At 37.9% G+C, this 17,433-nt stretch overlaps 1 protein-coding gene across 1 annotated transcript in view; it reads right to left on the bottom strand.

The window, feature by feature from the left end:
* Positions 1-17,433, bottom strand: part of LOC110030508 — a gene marked incomplete at its 5' end in the record, with an annotated part of 68,430 nt that overhangs the window by 39,274 nt on the left and 11,723 nt on the right. Inside the window, 1 exon segment of the mRNA XM_020733248.1 lies at positions 1,069-1,485. Within this exon segment, the coding sequence (XP_020588907.1) occupies positions 1,069-1,485 (417 nt within the window).

Raw genomic sequence — 17,433 nt, 5'->3', positions numbered from 1 at the left:
TATAGGAAGCTTTTTCCGAACCCAGCATAATATAAACCCTATTTAATTCCTTATATTAAATAGGGGAATTTGTCGGCCAATATATTGGTTTCGCAGACCAAACGGATGTCATGACTTTCTCTAGTTTATTTGATCGAGCCTCACCCTCAATTCTTGTATTCATCCATTGGGATAGATACAGAATTTGAGGTAAAGTGCTCTTCCATTTAAACTATGAAAATTATGGGGTCAGTTTGACTTCATCTTTTTCAAAACTAAATTTTTTTAACGTCCATCCGAAGCGGGCAACGGGATTTCAATTCCGATGACCGACAGCTTCTTACGGACAAACTCCACACCAAAAATAGTGCCGACAGCCTCCCTATCCAGAGTCCAAAGTCCACTACATTTCTCTCACAAGAAACACCGTTTTTCTCTGTTTTTAAACCAATCCTACTCGAGCATACTCGTTTTGGATGTGATTCAATAACGAAGAGAGTAAGCACCATGCATCAAGGAGGTAATCAAGGTAAAGAAGAAGAGTTAAAAGCAAGGGAACAAGCAACGCCAAGAAGGGGAGTTGAAGCAAGACCAAGGGTCCTGGGTCCCTGTACTAATGTAATAAACCATGATAACCCTTACAGAAATGGTAAATCTTTGATTTTTAAGAACCAAAGCCAACCATAGCGTTGATCTGTGGACATAGCACATTCCTTCCGCACAGATAATAGGAGACTGTTTTCACACTCATTCTCCTCAATCCCATGTCACATTTTAAATACCTAAAACAGAAAACTATATCCAACTCCATATGTCTGCAAATGAACAATACTAATATCTCTAAAGCACATGCTGACATTATGGACACGTTCTTATGCCAAATGAAAAACTGCTAATGTCAAACAAAAGAGATAAAAGGCATGTCATGTAAAACAAATTAAAACCAAAGTAGAAAAAGCATAAGAAGCTGCATTCATACAAAAACTAAAAGCTCAGTTTTTCAGCAAGATAGAAATGAAGCACATAGATGCATCCATCACATGACAATAAAATAAATAGTGAGAATAAATTGTATAATAGCGTAGATACCTCCCACAAGTAAATAAGTGTGTTGATAGATCCAACCAAAAAGAATGGCCTTGAAGGATGGCTTGATAAAGTTCGTGAGCTCGCATCTTCAACTGTTGCAGGAGGAACGAAATACTTAAGTTCTATCTGTTCACCCCAGCTCAGACCGGAAGCTCCTAGGCCAGCATAGCCTCGAATACCAAAAGCCGCACCACCAGTAAAGTTTCTTACTGGTCTAGCCATTGAACCGAAGCCTATTGTTCCTCCACCCAACCAAAGGTGTGTGCCACTATTGCTTCCAAGTCCAATTTCTGGAGACACAGGTGGTTTAGATTCTGAACCCACCCATCCATTCGATGGCCAATCAACCTCTGGCCAGAGGAACAATGCTTTCTCTTTGTATGCTGATTCCATTTTCCAGTTGAAGAAGAGAAGCCCCTGAATTAAGATGGTTTTAAACCATTAATGTCTGTATCTTTGACTGTAATTGTTAAGAATACTAAACACGCATTCATTAATGCATAAACCATTATGAAAAAAAAATATGCCTAGAAGACAAATAAATATGAAAAAAATGATCTAAAAAACTTCAATTACACATTATATATTTAAAAAGTAACCAAATATGTTATGTAATTATGCAATGTGGAATTAAAAATAAGATGCCACAATTCAAATGACAATTGAAGAAAAGTTCAGAAAAATGTAGATTTTCTAACTGAATAACAGAGCGAATGCAAATCAAAGATGATCACTTTAACATGCACCAGATTTCAAAAGCACGTCTTACAACATCAGAACAAGGGTCTTTAAAAGACAAACTAACGTGCCAAACTATAATAATGGGTTTCAAAACAGATTCAATGTTGATTTGTATCAACTATATTATTATAAAGAACCAACACTATGAAGCAACTAAAAGTCATGGATACAGATCCATATGTATGTATGTTATGACATGGACATGCAACATAACAAATATTCAAACAACAAAACACGAAACAAAACGAGGCATGACTGTTAAAATCACGAGCATCTGAAACAAAAATAAAAATAGTATGGGTTCTTTAAAAGACATTCTAATATATGGGAAGCCAAGCATCAAACTTAGAAAAGAGAATAGTCTTCTAGTTGCATCTGATAGGAGCAAAGCACCAACAATGTGAACTTTCTATGAACTACAAAAAACAAAAATACAGCACGAGATTGAGAGATTGATAATGTAGGATAGTTCTTATTGATATAAAGGGTATATATACCCATTTCTGGATTAACTAGAAAGAAAAAATAATAAGCTGATGTTATAATAAAAGGGGAAAGAAATAAAACTAAATATAATAGAAAAAGGAAGAAAATAACACAGAAAAATCAGAATTAAATGATGACTATTACTAGCCATTAAAATATTCTAATACTCTTCCTCTTCAAGTTGAAGCATATATGCCATCCATGATCAACTTTAACTTGAAATCATCAAATAGAGGCCAAGGATTGTCAGCCATGCTAACGATTGTCTTGTTATCACAAAACAACTGTAGGGGAACGGAGACTGGCATACGTAATTCTCGGAGCATGAAACGTAACCAGAGAGCCTCACAAATTCCTGGGAACATTGGCTGAAATTCTACTTCAGCACTGCTCTGAGCAACAATGAACTGCTTTTTACTTTTCCACGTGACCAGGTTTCCCCTCATAAATGAACAATACCTCAAGGTAGATCACCGATCATGGACGGATTTGACCCAACCAGCATATGTGAAAAGCACAATATTGAGAGAGGTGTACGGGAAAAATATAAACCTGAGCCCGATGTACCTTTTAAATAGTGGAGAAACCGATGGACAACTTGGACAAGGTGCTCATAGGGGTCATGCATGAATTGACTTATTATCCCAATTGCGTGACATATGTCAGGGCGTGTATGGGCAAGGTATATGAGTTTCCCAACAAGACACTGATATTGAGTCTTGTTTACAGGAATTGCGTTGGGAACAACAAGAAGCTTTTCATTTGAATCCATCGAGAAAGTTATTGGTTTTCACAAAAGAAGATTGCACTCTCTCAAAAAGCCAAAGACATATTTCAGCTGAGACAGGCAAATGCCCTGGGATGACCTGGCAACTTCCACGCCTGAGAAGTACCAGAGAGCTCCCAAGTCTTTCATCTCAAAGGAGGCAGCAAGAATGTCTTTTAGAAATTCTAATACTAGTAGATCAGTCCTTGTGAGAATAATATAATCAACATAAATGATAAGGGTAGCTACCTTGTTGTTGGAGGAATGCAAGAAAAAGAGTGTGTGTGATTTGATTAAGCATGAGTGAATCCATGACCTACCACCACCTTTGTGAACTTCCCGAACCAAGCTTGTCGTGATTGCTTCAGTCCATAGAGGGACTTTCACAGTCTGCATGTTTGCCCCTGGGAAGCAGTGTAGTTAAAGCTTGGAGAAAGGGCCATGTAAACCTCTTATGTAAAAACATTGCTCAAGAATACATTTTTGACATTAAGTTGGTATAAGGGCCAATCTGGATTCAGTGTCAGGGAGAAGAGAACCCGAATGGTGCCTATTTTTAGCCACTGAAACAAATCTCGTAGTCAAATTTGTAGGACTGTGAGTACCCTTTAACGATCAACTGTGCCTTGTTGGGTTCAAAGAATCAATCAGATTTAAACTTGATGCTAAAAATCCACTAACATTCCACTGTTTTTTTGTCTCGAGGAAGATCAACAATGTCCCAGGTATGGTTTAGCCTAAGGGTATTCATTTTCTCCATGACAACAACTTTCCAGATTGGTTCTGCTAAAGCAATCTCAATAGTAGATGGAAGTTGATGATTCGTCAGGGCAGTATCAAATGCTCTGTAGTTTGGGGATAATATGCAAAAGGAGACAGTTTGTCACAAGATAGAGAGAGCATGTCAGATTGCATACCTTGCTAGAGGAACTGACTTCCATTTTTAATTGGAGCAGTGTTGGGGATGTCATCAAAAGGAGATTAAGAGTCTAGCAAGGGGTTAGCGAGCTCCTGAGTAGGTGTATCAAAATGAGTGGGTTGAGTCTAGACCAGAAGAGTGGGAGGGTGTGCAGGTGGAATCAGAGGGACAGAGGCTCCTTGGTGGTAGAAGAGATGATTGGAACAAAAGGAACCAAAGGTTCCTCGATGGTAGGTGACACGGGACGAACATCCACAGGAGTAGGGTAAGGAACGATGTCCAATAACTCTAACTCCTCCTCACTTGAGGCCAGTTAGGAAAGTAGGGGTCTCTTTAAAAAAAAAGAGACATCAACACTCGCATAGATCTTATTTTCGATACCCCTTTTGAGTGGCAAAGTATCTTACAAAAACACATCTTATGGAACTGGGATCAAATTTAATCTGAGTTGGGGCAATATTCCGAAAAAAGGTTGTACACCCAAAAATTTTGGAGTCTAAAATGTAGAAGATCAGATTATTAGGAAAGAATAATCTCAAGACTGATAAAGGGGTACGAAAGTTGTGAATTTTTTAGGTAACTTTATTTATGAGACAAGTGGTGGTACGAATGACATCATTCCAAAAACGTTTTGGGACATTAGAGTAAAAAATAATGGAGCAAGTGACGTCGAAGAGATGTGAGTTTTTTCTTTTGGCTATCTCATTTTGTTGAGGAGTGTCGGAACAAGAGCTATGATGGAGGATGTTTTACTTACCAAGAAGTCTTCTAATATAGAGTTAAAAAATTCACGACCACTGTTTGTTCGAAGGACTTAAATAGAAGTTTTGCATTGGGTCAGAATGAAGGTGTGGAAGTTTTTGAAGGTGACAACAACTTCAGATTTATCTTTTAAAATATAGACCCATATCATCCGAATGTTGTTATCAATTAAAGTAAGAAATCACCGTTTATTGGTGTAGCTAGGGGAGCAGGAGGGTCCTCATAAGTCACAGCAAATAAGAGAAAAAGGAGCAAAAGGGGTGTAATTGTGGAGTGGATAAGGGACATGGTGGTGTTTAGCTAACTAACAAGTTTCACATTTAAATTAGAAATATTTTTGTTAATAAGCATCAATGGATAAAATTGCTTTAGAAACTGGAAATTAGGAAGACCCAAACGACAATGTAACAACATAATAAGAAAATCAGTGGACTGAGATAAACTGCAACTCCAAGGGGGGAGTATCTTGATTCTTCATGCTTTTCTCTTGAAAGAAGTAGCTTGAAAGAAGTAGCCCGCCAACTTGCTTAGCAGTTCCAATCATACTCCCCAAACAACAATCCTAAAAGACACAAACATCAAAGTAGAAATGAGCAACGCTAACAACATCATATGTTAGTTTACTGACAAATAAAATATCATATTTCAACAGAAGTACATGTAATACAAATTCCAGAGTTAGACTGTTGTTAAAACAACAGACCCTTTACCAACAATAAAACTTTGAGACCAGTCAGTAATTTTAACAGTATCTTTCCCCGAACAAGGATAATATGTCGAGAAGGTTTGAAAGCTTCTAGTCATGTGATCTATGGAACTTGAATCAATGATCTATATACTAGAAGGGGCAAAATAAGCGAGTACCATATGATTAATATCTTGAAGAACGTGGGAGGTTGATAGACTAGAAGAGAGCAGGTTAGATCCAAGCCTCTTGTTTGGTTGCTCCATTTGACTCCTAAGGGAATTGAGAATTCTGAATTATTTTGGGTATAGATCAGTTGTACCGTGTTGGATTCTGATGTCGTGGTGAGATCCTTGACAGCGAAATATTTTGTTGAAGGTTTGGATGTAGGTTTAGTGGAGCTTCCAACACTTCTCACAAGTGTGGTTTTGCTTGTGGCAATAATCACATGTGGGATGACCAGTCCGAGGTTGAGAACTATTAGATACCAAGGTAGATGCTTCGGTCGACGCAGTAGAAGCACCAAACATGACAATACTCCAGCTTTATTCGAGATGAATCTTAGTGAAAGCAACACGAGTCGAAAGAGGAGGATCCCAATAAAGGATACGTCCCCAGACTTCGTCAAAATCTTTATTGAGACCTGCCAAAAATTTGAACAAACGATCATTTTCTACAATTTTCTGGAAGAGAGATTGGTTGGTTAGAGATTCCCAAGTGTAGTCATAATATAGGTCACATTCCATTTATAACACAACTAAATCATTGTAGTATTGGGTCAGGATCCTGGATCCTTGTTTTGCTTCACGGATTTTCTTAGACACCTCATAGAGTTGACTGCAATTCCATACATCTGAGTAGACATCACAAATTGTCGTTTAGAGGGCACTAGTGGAAGGAACATATATGATCGACCAATTGAAGTCTCCATGGAGTTGATTAACCATGACAAGACCATGGAATTCTCCACTTCCCAAACTCCATACGACAAGTCAGCCTTTGGAGGTTCACGCATCATACAGGTGGGATGACCATTGATCGAAATCATTGGAGACAGCTACCGTCATTTAGTTTATAAGTTGTAATAAGGAAGTTCATGTTATTTTCCTGTCATCCGGTTTGCAAAGAGACAAAGATTGGAATTGATTCGCCGGTGGACTTGAGAACATTTTCTGATGACAGCTCAGTGCTAGAGGAGTCAACGGTGACTCCGATTGAGCCAAATGAGATGTTAGGTTATCGAGTCATCGTAAAATTCCAACTGCTTACCTCTGGAAGGGTTCTCGTTGGATCTGGTCAGCTGGAAGGTGCCCTAGGTGACCAGAATAGAGGTTCTGGACTGAAGATCCAAAAACAGAGGTTCTGGAAAGAGGTTTTGAAGTAGATGGGTCCTCAGTGTTGGGAACTGCTGAAAAATTGAAGCTCGAATTCTCTACATCGGCAGTCTACCATAGCATGCGGGAAACTGTGACATCCTACTCTAGTTCGGGATGTGGGAAGCAGCCTGCGACAAATAAGAACTGCAATATGGGATCCAAAATTTCCCACGTCGGCAGTCTACTATAGTAGAGTGGGAAGCGACATCCAAAAAATATTGCGGAAGCATAAAGCAACCTACGACGGATAAAGACCAACAGGCTAAAGCAGTGCAGGATGCAGAAGTCTGAAGTAGTGTGGCAACCTGTGGCAAACTTGAAACCTACATAGAGTGCATAAGTACCGGCGGTTGGAATCAAACCTAATTGAGTGCAGATAGAGACCGACAGCTAGGTTAAGGCCATCACTCTGATAACATATTGGAATAAAACCAAGATAATTCTTATTGATACAAAGAGGGATATATATACCAATTACAGGATCAACTAGAAAGAAAAAAAATAAACTCATGATATAATAGAAAGGGAAAGAAATAAAACCGAATATAATAGAAAAAATAAAAAAAAAGCAGAATACTCAGAATAAAATAATGGTTATTACTATCCATTAAAATATTCTAATAGATAAAAACATACATTAAAGTAGTGAAGAAAAGAAAATTCATTGGGGTATTACCTAGTCTAAAAGCAATGTGTCCAATCCCTCTTCGAAACATGTTAGTATTTGTATTTAAGGTCAAAATAGCGTAAGATAGTTTCTAAATACTAAAAAATAAGGTGAGTTAAATAAAACACAAAGTTTAACTTCTAACATGTACTAGTTCTCACTTAATACTTCATCTTTCATCAGCATTTGTGTCCATGTTTCAAACTAGTAAAAGTCAAAATCAAGATTGTCGACCATCAGCCTTCATGCATATTATATGTATAATGATCCACTTGCTGGTGATTTGGTCATAAAAAATTTTAGTGTCATATAAACATTTACCAAGTACAGGTAATCCAACTAAGCAATAGAAATATAGATGATGATCACGCACGCCAGACTTGAAGTTCTTGTATTGAGACGCAGGATGCTCCGCCCACTCCCTACTTCGCTCATCGAACCGACGCGACTGGGAGCAAGCTGGTTCAGCCATCCCCGCTGGACCGAACCGATCCATTACTTCTTTTATTTCCTGATCCTGCTCTGCTCCATTTCCGTGATCCATCTCTTCCTTATGCCATAAATCCCACGCCTAGTTGTTGTTGCGCACCATCCTCCTAGCCGTTGCTTGTCCCTTCAAACCCTTTCCATTTCTTCTCCACCTTCCTTCCAAGTTTCCCCCTCCTCCCTATTTATACATGTTCTTTTTCAGATCTAACGAGCTTTTCAGTGTGTTCTTTGATTTCAAGTATAGTTCCTGATATTTCTCTGTTCAAGGCTATATCTTTCTACGACATGGTGCTACGGCTGTATCCCTCCAATGTAGTCTGTATCTCCCCTCCCTCCCATTCTCTCTACGTCATCCTCCTCCGCTACCACCCTCTCCACTCCTCCAATCGGCTATCTGACGGCTCGGCTGACTTCATCCCACAGGCTCTAATCTGTCCTACTTCCTCTTGGTGAGGCCCCCTACTCCCTGCACTCCTCCAAGTAGGTCGCAACACTCCGCCGCTCTCATCCAGTCACTATCACCCCCTCCTACACTACCCCCCGCAACCCGTCGAACCTTCCCATGTTCTCCCAGCACCTCCTTTGTCACCGCCAATCACTCTAACATTCGCGCAGTCGCTGCCAACTCTTCATCAACTACCCCAGTGACGTCTCAACGGGCAGCCGACGCTGTCCCGGATTGTTTTATTGCCCATGTACCCATGTTGGTTGTCTTTTGTGCCCTTGCTAGTTAGGGAATGTCGTTGTGCATGTCTTTAATTTCCAGTAATAAAATTAGTCGCGTTTGGAGTCGTGGATTGGGTTAACTCAGGTATCATATTGGTTTTGATATCACTTGATCTTATTAACTCTATTTTTATGTGAAGAGGATTGAATGTTATCATATATTATAGATCTAGCAGTATGAAGGGTGTTCATTTTTAAAAATAAAATTTCCTTGTAAAAAGACAAAAAAAACTTTTGTGAAACTTGGAGATTGTTTAACTCTTAGTCTTTAGTCATGAGGTAAGTTTATTAGATTGAGAATATGAGTTTAAACATCATTCTCTAATTATAATTTAGTTAAAAATCATTGTTTGAATGTTGCTAAAAATAAGTCTCGTCAACTACACTCTAATGAGAAAAAGGATCGGACTTGTCAAACAAGACTTAGTTCCAGCTAAATAAAAAAAAAACGATAAATTCAAGAGCTTGCTTAGCGTTGATGGGTTGTGCTCGACTGTTAAAAAAAAAGAATGCGTTTTTAAACTATTTACACATTTATCAAAATAAAATATTTAGCATATCGATCAAAGCACACAAACTTTTTAATATTGAATGGTATGCAAAACTTTAGGTGCATTTGCACAGTCTTCAAGATACTTTCATGGCTTTTGAAGAGTTATATTTTAGTAAAAAATAGTCTTGTGAATTCACTGTGGCCTGAGATTACATAAAATTTTAGTTGTTTATGCAAATATTTTTTCATTAAAATGCACACAAAATTTTATTTTTCCTTTGAGTTTAAAAAATGCACATAAAACATTTAGCATATTGATCAAAGAGAACAAAAACATTTAATCTTTAATGGCATGGAAGTTTTTTGGAGCATTTGCACAATCTTTGGGATACTTGCATGAACTTTGAATATTTATATTTTAGTTTAAAATAGCCTTGTGAGTTTATATGTGGCTCGAGGTTACATAAAATTTTAGTTTTCCGTGCAAATATTTTTGTTATTAAAATGCACAAAAATATTATTTTTCTTTTGAATTTTAAAAATTCCAGTTCTTCGTACTTGGAGTAAATGTTACAAAACTAATGGTTCGTTTAACAAAACAAAAGTTTTCAATTGCTTTTAAAATGTCAGCATTTTACTTCACATGGTTGGACTAAAGAGAATCAGATTTTGGTTTACAAATAGGAGAGCCTTCCTTAACACATTTTCACGTTACTATGCATTCGTTCATTCGCTTAGAAGAATTTCAGAGGTAGAGTTTTCAGTAGAGGTGTTGGCTGCATTTGTTGTGAGACCTCTAATTTCTTGTAGTTCATCTATAAATCTCGTGATGTGTTGTTGGCCGGGATTTTCGAAAAATGGAATTTGGATTTGAATTTAAGTATATATAGATATCAATGTAATTTTGATTTTGTTTAAAAAAATATTATTATTATTATTATTTTAAAATAAATGAGACCAAAACGGATCTTACATATTAGATAGTTTAGACGGCTAAACGTAATATCACAAGTAATACACTACCCCGAAGAATAAACATATCGCTTGTAGTAGGCTCAATCACCCAAATCAAACAATTTTGTGACATTCATTTGGTCTGCAAAACTTTTTATATGAGACCGACAAGTTCCCCTATCTAATATAAGGATTATATAGAGTTTATTTTACCTGGGTTCCAAGTTCTCTATAAAGGCAAACCCTTATAGTTAATTACATCTTAAATGACCAGGGTCACTTAAGAAACCTCTCGATTAATATCAGTGGTTCTGCCTTCAAGATTTCAAAGTTTAGGTTTCCAAGATTAGACACGGGAAAGTCAAATGAGAGTGGTTCAAATAGGAACAATTATTTTAAGGAATCAAAATGAATGAAGAGTAGGGGATCTCACGAATCTAAGGAGAACCTCGGCAACTTCCCATCTATCATATTGTTTGGCTTTATGTCTTTGAAATGATGTTATTTAATGTTTAATCCTGTAATTTATTCTAGAATTTAAGACTTACATTCGCATGATATCCGATAGTGTAAAAAACATAGAAAGATATGAGGATTCACACCGTACTGTACGACAACCTCTGAATCCTAAAAAGTGTTAAGACTTATAATTGCACAACAAGGTTGTGCAAAAACCTAAAAGACAATGATGATTTATGTTGCGCTAAGTAAACTACCTCGAAGTTCTATGGCTTATTATTTAAACTAAGGAAAATTTTAGTTGTCGTAGACTTGTTGTACTGTTGTAAATCATCATCCCTCGTCTGCTACATCCTAGTCGTGTTGCCCACGAAGTGTTTTATATGTGAGCGTGCAATATTGTTATTTGGTGACTTACAGCTATATATCTCCTAAGTCAGACTATATCCAAAAGGTTTTGTAATTAACTTAAAACATGCATAAAAAAACTATGCTATAAGGAAGTGCAGTAAATGAAAACAGTATAAGATGCGTTAAATAAAAGCAATATAAAAGAAATGCAGTAAAGTGCTAAAAATGTACAGTAAACTTTGGGTACCTAAGTTTCTTGTTATTGCTACACTTGTAAATGAGATCAGCGTCGCAGGTAACAGTATAGTAGAGAAATTCAGCTAGCAGGACAAACATGTATTTATGTATAACAGAATAAATGACGGAATAACATATGGAAAGCGCTGAGAAAAACTGAAAGTGAGCCACAAAGACTCGAAACAAATTGCAGGAAAAAACAAACAAATAAAACAAAACACAACTGTGCCACCTAAATGTTTCAAATTTAGAAAATGTGTCACCCAAATGTTTCAGATTTTTGCAAATACGCCACCCAAATGTTTCAGATTTTGCAAATGAGCCTCTAAAATATTTCAGATTTTGACAATACGCTACCCAAATGTTTCATATTTTGCAAATGTGCCTCCCAAATATGTGAGATTATGCAAATGTGCCACCCAAATATTTCAGTTTTTTCAAATACGCCACCCAAATGTTTCAAATTTTTCAAATACGCCTTTTTCAAATACGCCACCCAAATCAGTTTTTTCAAATACGCCACCCAAATGTTTCAAATTTTTCAAATACGCCACCCAAATGTTTTAGATTTTGCAAAACATAACCATCAAGACTTGCAACCTATGCAAATAAGGTAACAAAGCTTTCAGATTTCATAAATCAAAATGACACTGAATGGTAAAGTGCCCCCTCCCCCAAAGAGATTTCAAATGCATCCGAATTCACCAAATCTTTAGGAATAAAATCAGAAATTGTATCCTTTGGGTCCAAATATTCACACCAACCTTCCCCAAAATTTCAACAACAAGCTATCAAAGAATTTTGATAAATCAGCCACCCAACAAGGATGTTGATTAAGCTAGCAAGAGACGAAAGCAAGCGGCCATAAAATACAGTGAACCTCACAAACCCTTCGGCTAACAAAACTAGAGATTACTTCATGCTTTATTTAAAAGATTAAACCAAGCATTAGCAGAAAGAAGGTGCTTGACAATGAGTGAAGGGGGAAAGGATGGGATTACCTCACTTGCTGCAAACCAAAAACAAAAACTCCAAGGAAACAAAACCAGTGACGAATCCGGCAGAACCTCCCCAAGGCACCAAAAACTTCAACAACCAAAAATTTTCCCCCAAGAAGGGTTTATATAGCTAAGGAGGAGGACACTTCCCATACTTACCAGTGGTGAAGTGGTCGAACCAGGTATCGGGAGAGGAATAAATGACTTTAGGGAGGAGGAAATGGGCCAATGGTAGAGGAAGGGTCGGGCACGCGACAGGCTCGTGATTGCGAGCCGTTCGAAAAAAAAATTTGCGTACGATAGACGTACGCAGCACTACTACGGGCGATTTTGGGGTATACCGAGGGTACAAGAGGGTTACATCCACAGTATAACCCCTTGTAGCCTCCCTGTAACTTGTTGTAACCTATCTGTACCTTAAAAGAAGTTTCGCGCTTCTGTTATCATATATTAAGAGGTTACACGTAAATTACAGGGAGGTTACAAGGGCTTATACCGTGGATGTAACCCCCTTGTACCCTCGGTATACCCCAATATCACACGCAGCGCTGCGTACGTCTATTGCACGCAAATTTTTTCTGTTCGGTAGGGCAGCCTGCGCAAAAGAAGAGGAGTCAAGCTCGAGTGGGAGAAGGACGTAAAAGCTAGGGGCGCCTGGCTTGGCCTATCGCAGGAGAGCGGGTTCGATTGGAAAGGATCGCGGGCGGGAGAGGAGCGCGGGAGCTAGGGCACGGGTTAAGCAAAATGTCGAGCGAGGAGTACGTGCTCGATTTCAAATGGGAGAGGGGGCTGCAAGCCTCGGGTCTCGCGAACGAGAGAGTCGTGAGTGTCATTTGTTTAGGCAAAATAGGGTTTAAAATAAGGATTTTGTTATTTTTTTAATTATTTTGTTATTTGTTTTATTATATTATATTATTTAAATATGTCAATTTGCGCGAAATTTGTTTGGTATTCGGAATCCTGGCAAAATGGATGTCTTTTCTAAGTAATTTCAATGTTCCAAACGCGCCGGCGCGGTTCGTTTTATCATCCAAGGTCGTCCGGACAAGCTCGTCGATGATCGGATCAAAATACGTCAAATTCGATTTGTCTCTAAATTTCGGGTTCTTCATTGGTTATTTCAAAAATTGACTTATGTTTCGACTAGTTATGAAGTTTTTGCAGGTGTATGTGACGCAAATTTTGGTATTTGTGTGTGCGAATGTACTAAAGTCATTATGAATTTCCTAAGGCTTTTAAACCCTATAGGAACTCTACTCAGGCCCCGACGTGTTAATCCTAGCCACTCAACTCAGTGGTGATGGTATATGATCTTAGCCACTCAACTAGGTGGTGACAACACGAAATCATAAGCACTAGACCAAATGGGGATGGCTTGGGACCACCATTGTGAGGCTTCGCAAAAGAGTTAAGAGATGGTTCGAGTTTCTAAATGGTGTGAGTCCCGACACTAGTCATCTAAAATAGTCGATAGGAAAGTCCTATGGCTAGATCCTAGGCTCTATGAAGGGAAAGGAAAGACATCACAAAAATGAGGTCAACATGTGTGCAATTCATATTTAACATTATGATACCTTAGTGTTTTCTGTTCGTAGATTTTTTATTTTGTTCTCATTTTAGTTGTTTTTTTTTTACTTGGAAATTTAATTTAATTTGAACCTCTATGAATTTTTCTAATCTATATTTTGCTAGCCTCCTAATGTTTCACGTGTTGGGAGAGTACTGTCCACGGAGATCTAGCCCTACACAACGCTCTAGTAAAGAAGTATATGGTCGATATCACAAGACACCATACCTGCAATTTTAAACACCGCATAGAGAAAGATGCACATAGGACACTTGCACATAAAAATTGCAATGTTTCTATTTTTTTAAAGAGCTAAGAAATTACTTCGCGAGCATCGGTTACTTGTTTCTCCAGCCATGTTAAGACATGCACATATTCTACGCATTGCGTCAACCACATAACAATCTAAATTTTAGGCATTTTTAATGTTGCGCTCTTTATACCTTCACACACAAGGCATTGATAGTGAATAGATCAATGAAATAATATACAAATCTCTCTCTTTTTTGATGTTTGAATATTTCTTGATCTCTTTTATTGGAATATTTTTTTCGTAGAAGCATAAGCCAGAGAAACCTCAAAGATCATCGGAGTGACCAAAGTGGCTGTGAAGATTCTTAAAGGGAGCCGCAGAAACTCTATAAGCCTTTAAGAAGGGATATAGTGTAGCAGCAGTGGTAAGCAAGGAGAGAAAAGATGGTGACCCAGGAAAAATGAGACAAGTGGAGTTGATTTAGAACAAGGAAAAGACATTGCCGACTAGAAGGGAAAGCAAAGGCTGAAAAATGAAAAAATGAGAGGCAGGCCACTGCCCAAGCATAGACTACAACCATAAACAAGCCTTCAGGCAAATATGGGAGGATGAGGCCACCCTCACAAGAACACGAGGATCGAAGGACAAGCATATGCACGAATGTAAATGTTAAAAAGGGATCATGAGGCAACTAATAAGGCAAACATGGGAACAAAATAAGGATGAGATGCACAGAAGCACGTGTCGAAGTGCACCTTGGTAGTGTGTCATGGATGCGAGCAGAAGCATGCCTCAAACACCTGCAAAAGCATGCAAGAAAGCATTTCACAAGGAGCTAGTCTATGCATGCGATGAAGATAGGTTACACATGATAGTGGCTGGCCAGAGGAAATTGATTCGACAACTCAAATAAAGTATTAGCCATATTATATATTTTTTGAGAAATATTATGCTCTCTAAGAAAATCTATACAAAAAAATATTATACGAAGCTATGCATATGAGATGGACCATATTTAAAAATTGTGAAGTTCAAGCTAGTGAAAAATAATGTGCAATGTATGAGCTAGCCAATAAATCAAACAAGATTTGTTTATTTTAAAATTTAAGTGATTATGATAGCTTTCTATTTAATTAGTCCAGTTTTGTATTACAGAGATTTCACCTGCTATTTTTAAAAAAATCAAGCCCATTTCAAGCTTGGAGGAACGAGTGCACGGACATAAATCCATCCACTCAACCTGAAATGTTTGCGCACTAAGAATCTTGTTTGCATATTATAGATTTCTTAACAAACACAGCAGCATGCAAAACAACTTTTCCACATCTAGAACATACAAACAGAAAATTTTTTCAAATTCTAAGAACTGCAAAATGTAATTCCATTGATAATAAAGTTAACAAATTTTACATGTCTCCACCCCACTCACTCTCTATTCTCTGCACATAGTCCATAGCCTCTTCTTCTTCTCCTAAAAACATACACTAATTTGTTCCTCCCTATCTCATCACCTTCACACTTTTCTTAAATATACTAATCTTTACTTGTACATTACCAAGTATTAAGTATGGAATGTGCATCATATGGAGAAAGAGAACATGACAAAGATCTCACTTCTTTGCTTTCAATGATATAAATGGCGTTCATGCAATGTCCAAAATTGATCTCACCCTTTTAGAGGCACAACACCCTAGGATGCCCACAACCAGTTAGTCTCCACATGCCACAACAGAGTCTAAAACTCCAACTTAAGTAGTCAATTTATTACGAGTCCCCCCTAGTCTAAACAAAAGTTCTTGTTGCAACTGCAGCCCTCCCCTACTACGATCTATCACATACATCCCTTTGTTGTTTCTTCTCCCACTGCAATATCTTCACTTTCCCAGCGGACAAAACCCCCAATTTCATCAAAAACCAAGACCATCATGCTACAAACTGTCTTGAAGGATCCATACTTCAATTGAAATTCTTCTCATTACTTCTTTTATTTTCTTCATTTACTTCCCATTTTTTCATGCTGAGACTAAAGATGACATAAAGAAAAAATTAATTATCAAGATTCTTATTAAAAGAAGTATCTAAGTCAGTTGTTTTCCCAATAGACCATTCAACATATTGGGTCATATCGCACCAACAGTTCGCACAAAATGAAGTTTAAATATATGTTTATGTGTCATACTGTCAGTCAACTTTTCGAATTGATTTCATTTGAAAATTTAATTTAAATATAAATATATAGTTTGGGTTTTGAAAGTAATATGTTTTAATTTGTTGAAAAATGAGACCAAATAGAACTCATTCGTCTAATAGTTTGCATAAGCGTGTCCGATACCGCGAATACTACACCCTCCCGAAAGATAAGTGTAGACCTCGGCGATAGACTCAAGCCTGCAAACTAAGAGATTTGTGACATCTGTTTGGACTGCGAACCTTTTATGTATGACCGAAAAGTTCTCCTATCTAATACAAAGATTAAATAAGATTTGTTTTACCTAGGTTCCAAGTTCACTATAAAGACAAGCCCCTATAGATAATTATATCTCAAATGACCGGGGTCATTGAGAAAACTCTCGATAATGATCATAGGTATTAGTTTTCAAGATTTCAAAAATTAGGCTTTCATGGTAGGACATGGAAAGACAAATGAGAGTGGCTCAGATATGAACAGTTTTTTCAGAAGTCCAAATGAAGGAACAGGTAGGGGATGTCACAGATCCTGAAGATGAACCCTTCGTGACATCCCAAATTATCCTATTATGTGACTGTGTTTTGAAGATGATGTTATTCGAGTGTTCAATCCTGCCGATTTTATTATTTGAGACTTACATTTACATAATACTCGATTATGCAAATAGCCCGCAGAAATAAGAGGGTTTACGTCATGTCACACGACAACCTCGAAATCAAAGACGGGTTAGGACTTACGCTGCACAACATGGTTGTACAGTAGTAGTGTTGACCTCATTTTTGGTGAGGTCTAGTCCTCCTCTTAGGATTTAGGATCTATCCTTAGGGATCTCCCTTTGACTATCTTAGAACCTTAGAAATGGGACCCGCCTCATTTTAGAAGTTCGACCAACTTCTGTCCCCTTCTGGAGTTTCGCGTGTGTGGTATCGACTTCTAGCACTTAGAGGGATGAAACCAACATGAGGAAACCCAAAAGGGATTCCTATAGGACCTTCCTGAGCCTTAGGGTGGCCTTTAGCACAATTCGCACTCCCGCGCGCACAAAACTTCGCAATTCGGAGAGTCAATACATCTGATCGCCACGATTCACATCGCTTGCACTGTTATCTGTCGAAGGCTCGAATAAACCTTTTGAAGCGATCAATCGCGGATCGAAATTTTGTAAAATTTGAATTTTGACGCGTTTTTTACCCGATTGTCGACGACGTCGTCCGAGCGACCCCGGATGACAAAACGGACTGCACCAGC

This window comes from Phalaenopsis equestris, unplaced genomic scaffold (assembly GCF_001263595.1).
Source record: "Phalaenopsis equestris unplaced genomic scaffold, ASM126359v1 Scaffold000731, whole genome shotgun sequence".
Lineage (NCBI taxonomy): Eukaryota > Viridiplantae > Streptophyta > Magnoliopsida > Asparagales > Orchidaceae > Phalaenopsis > Phalaenopsis equestris.
The sequence above is the reverse complement of the archived record's forward strand: the minus strand, read 5'-3'. Positions and strand labels throughout refer to the sequence as shown.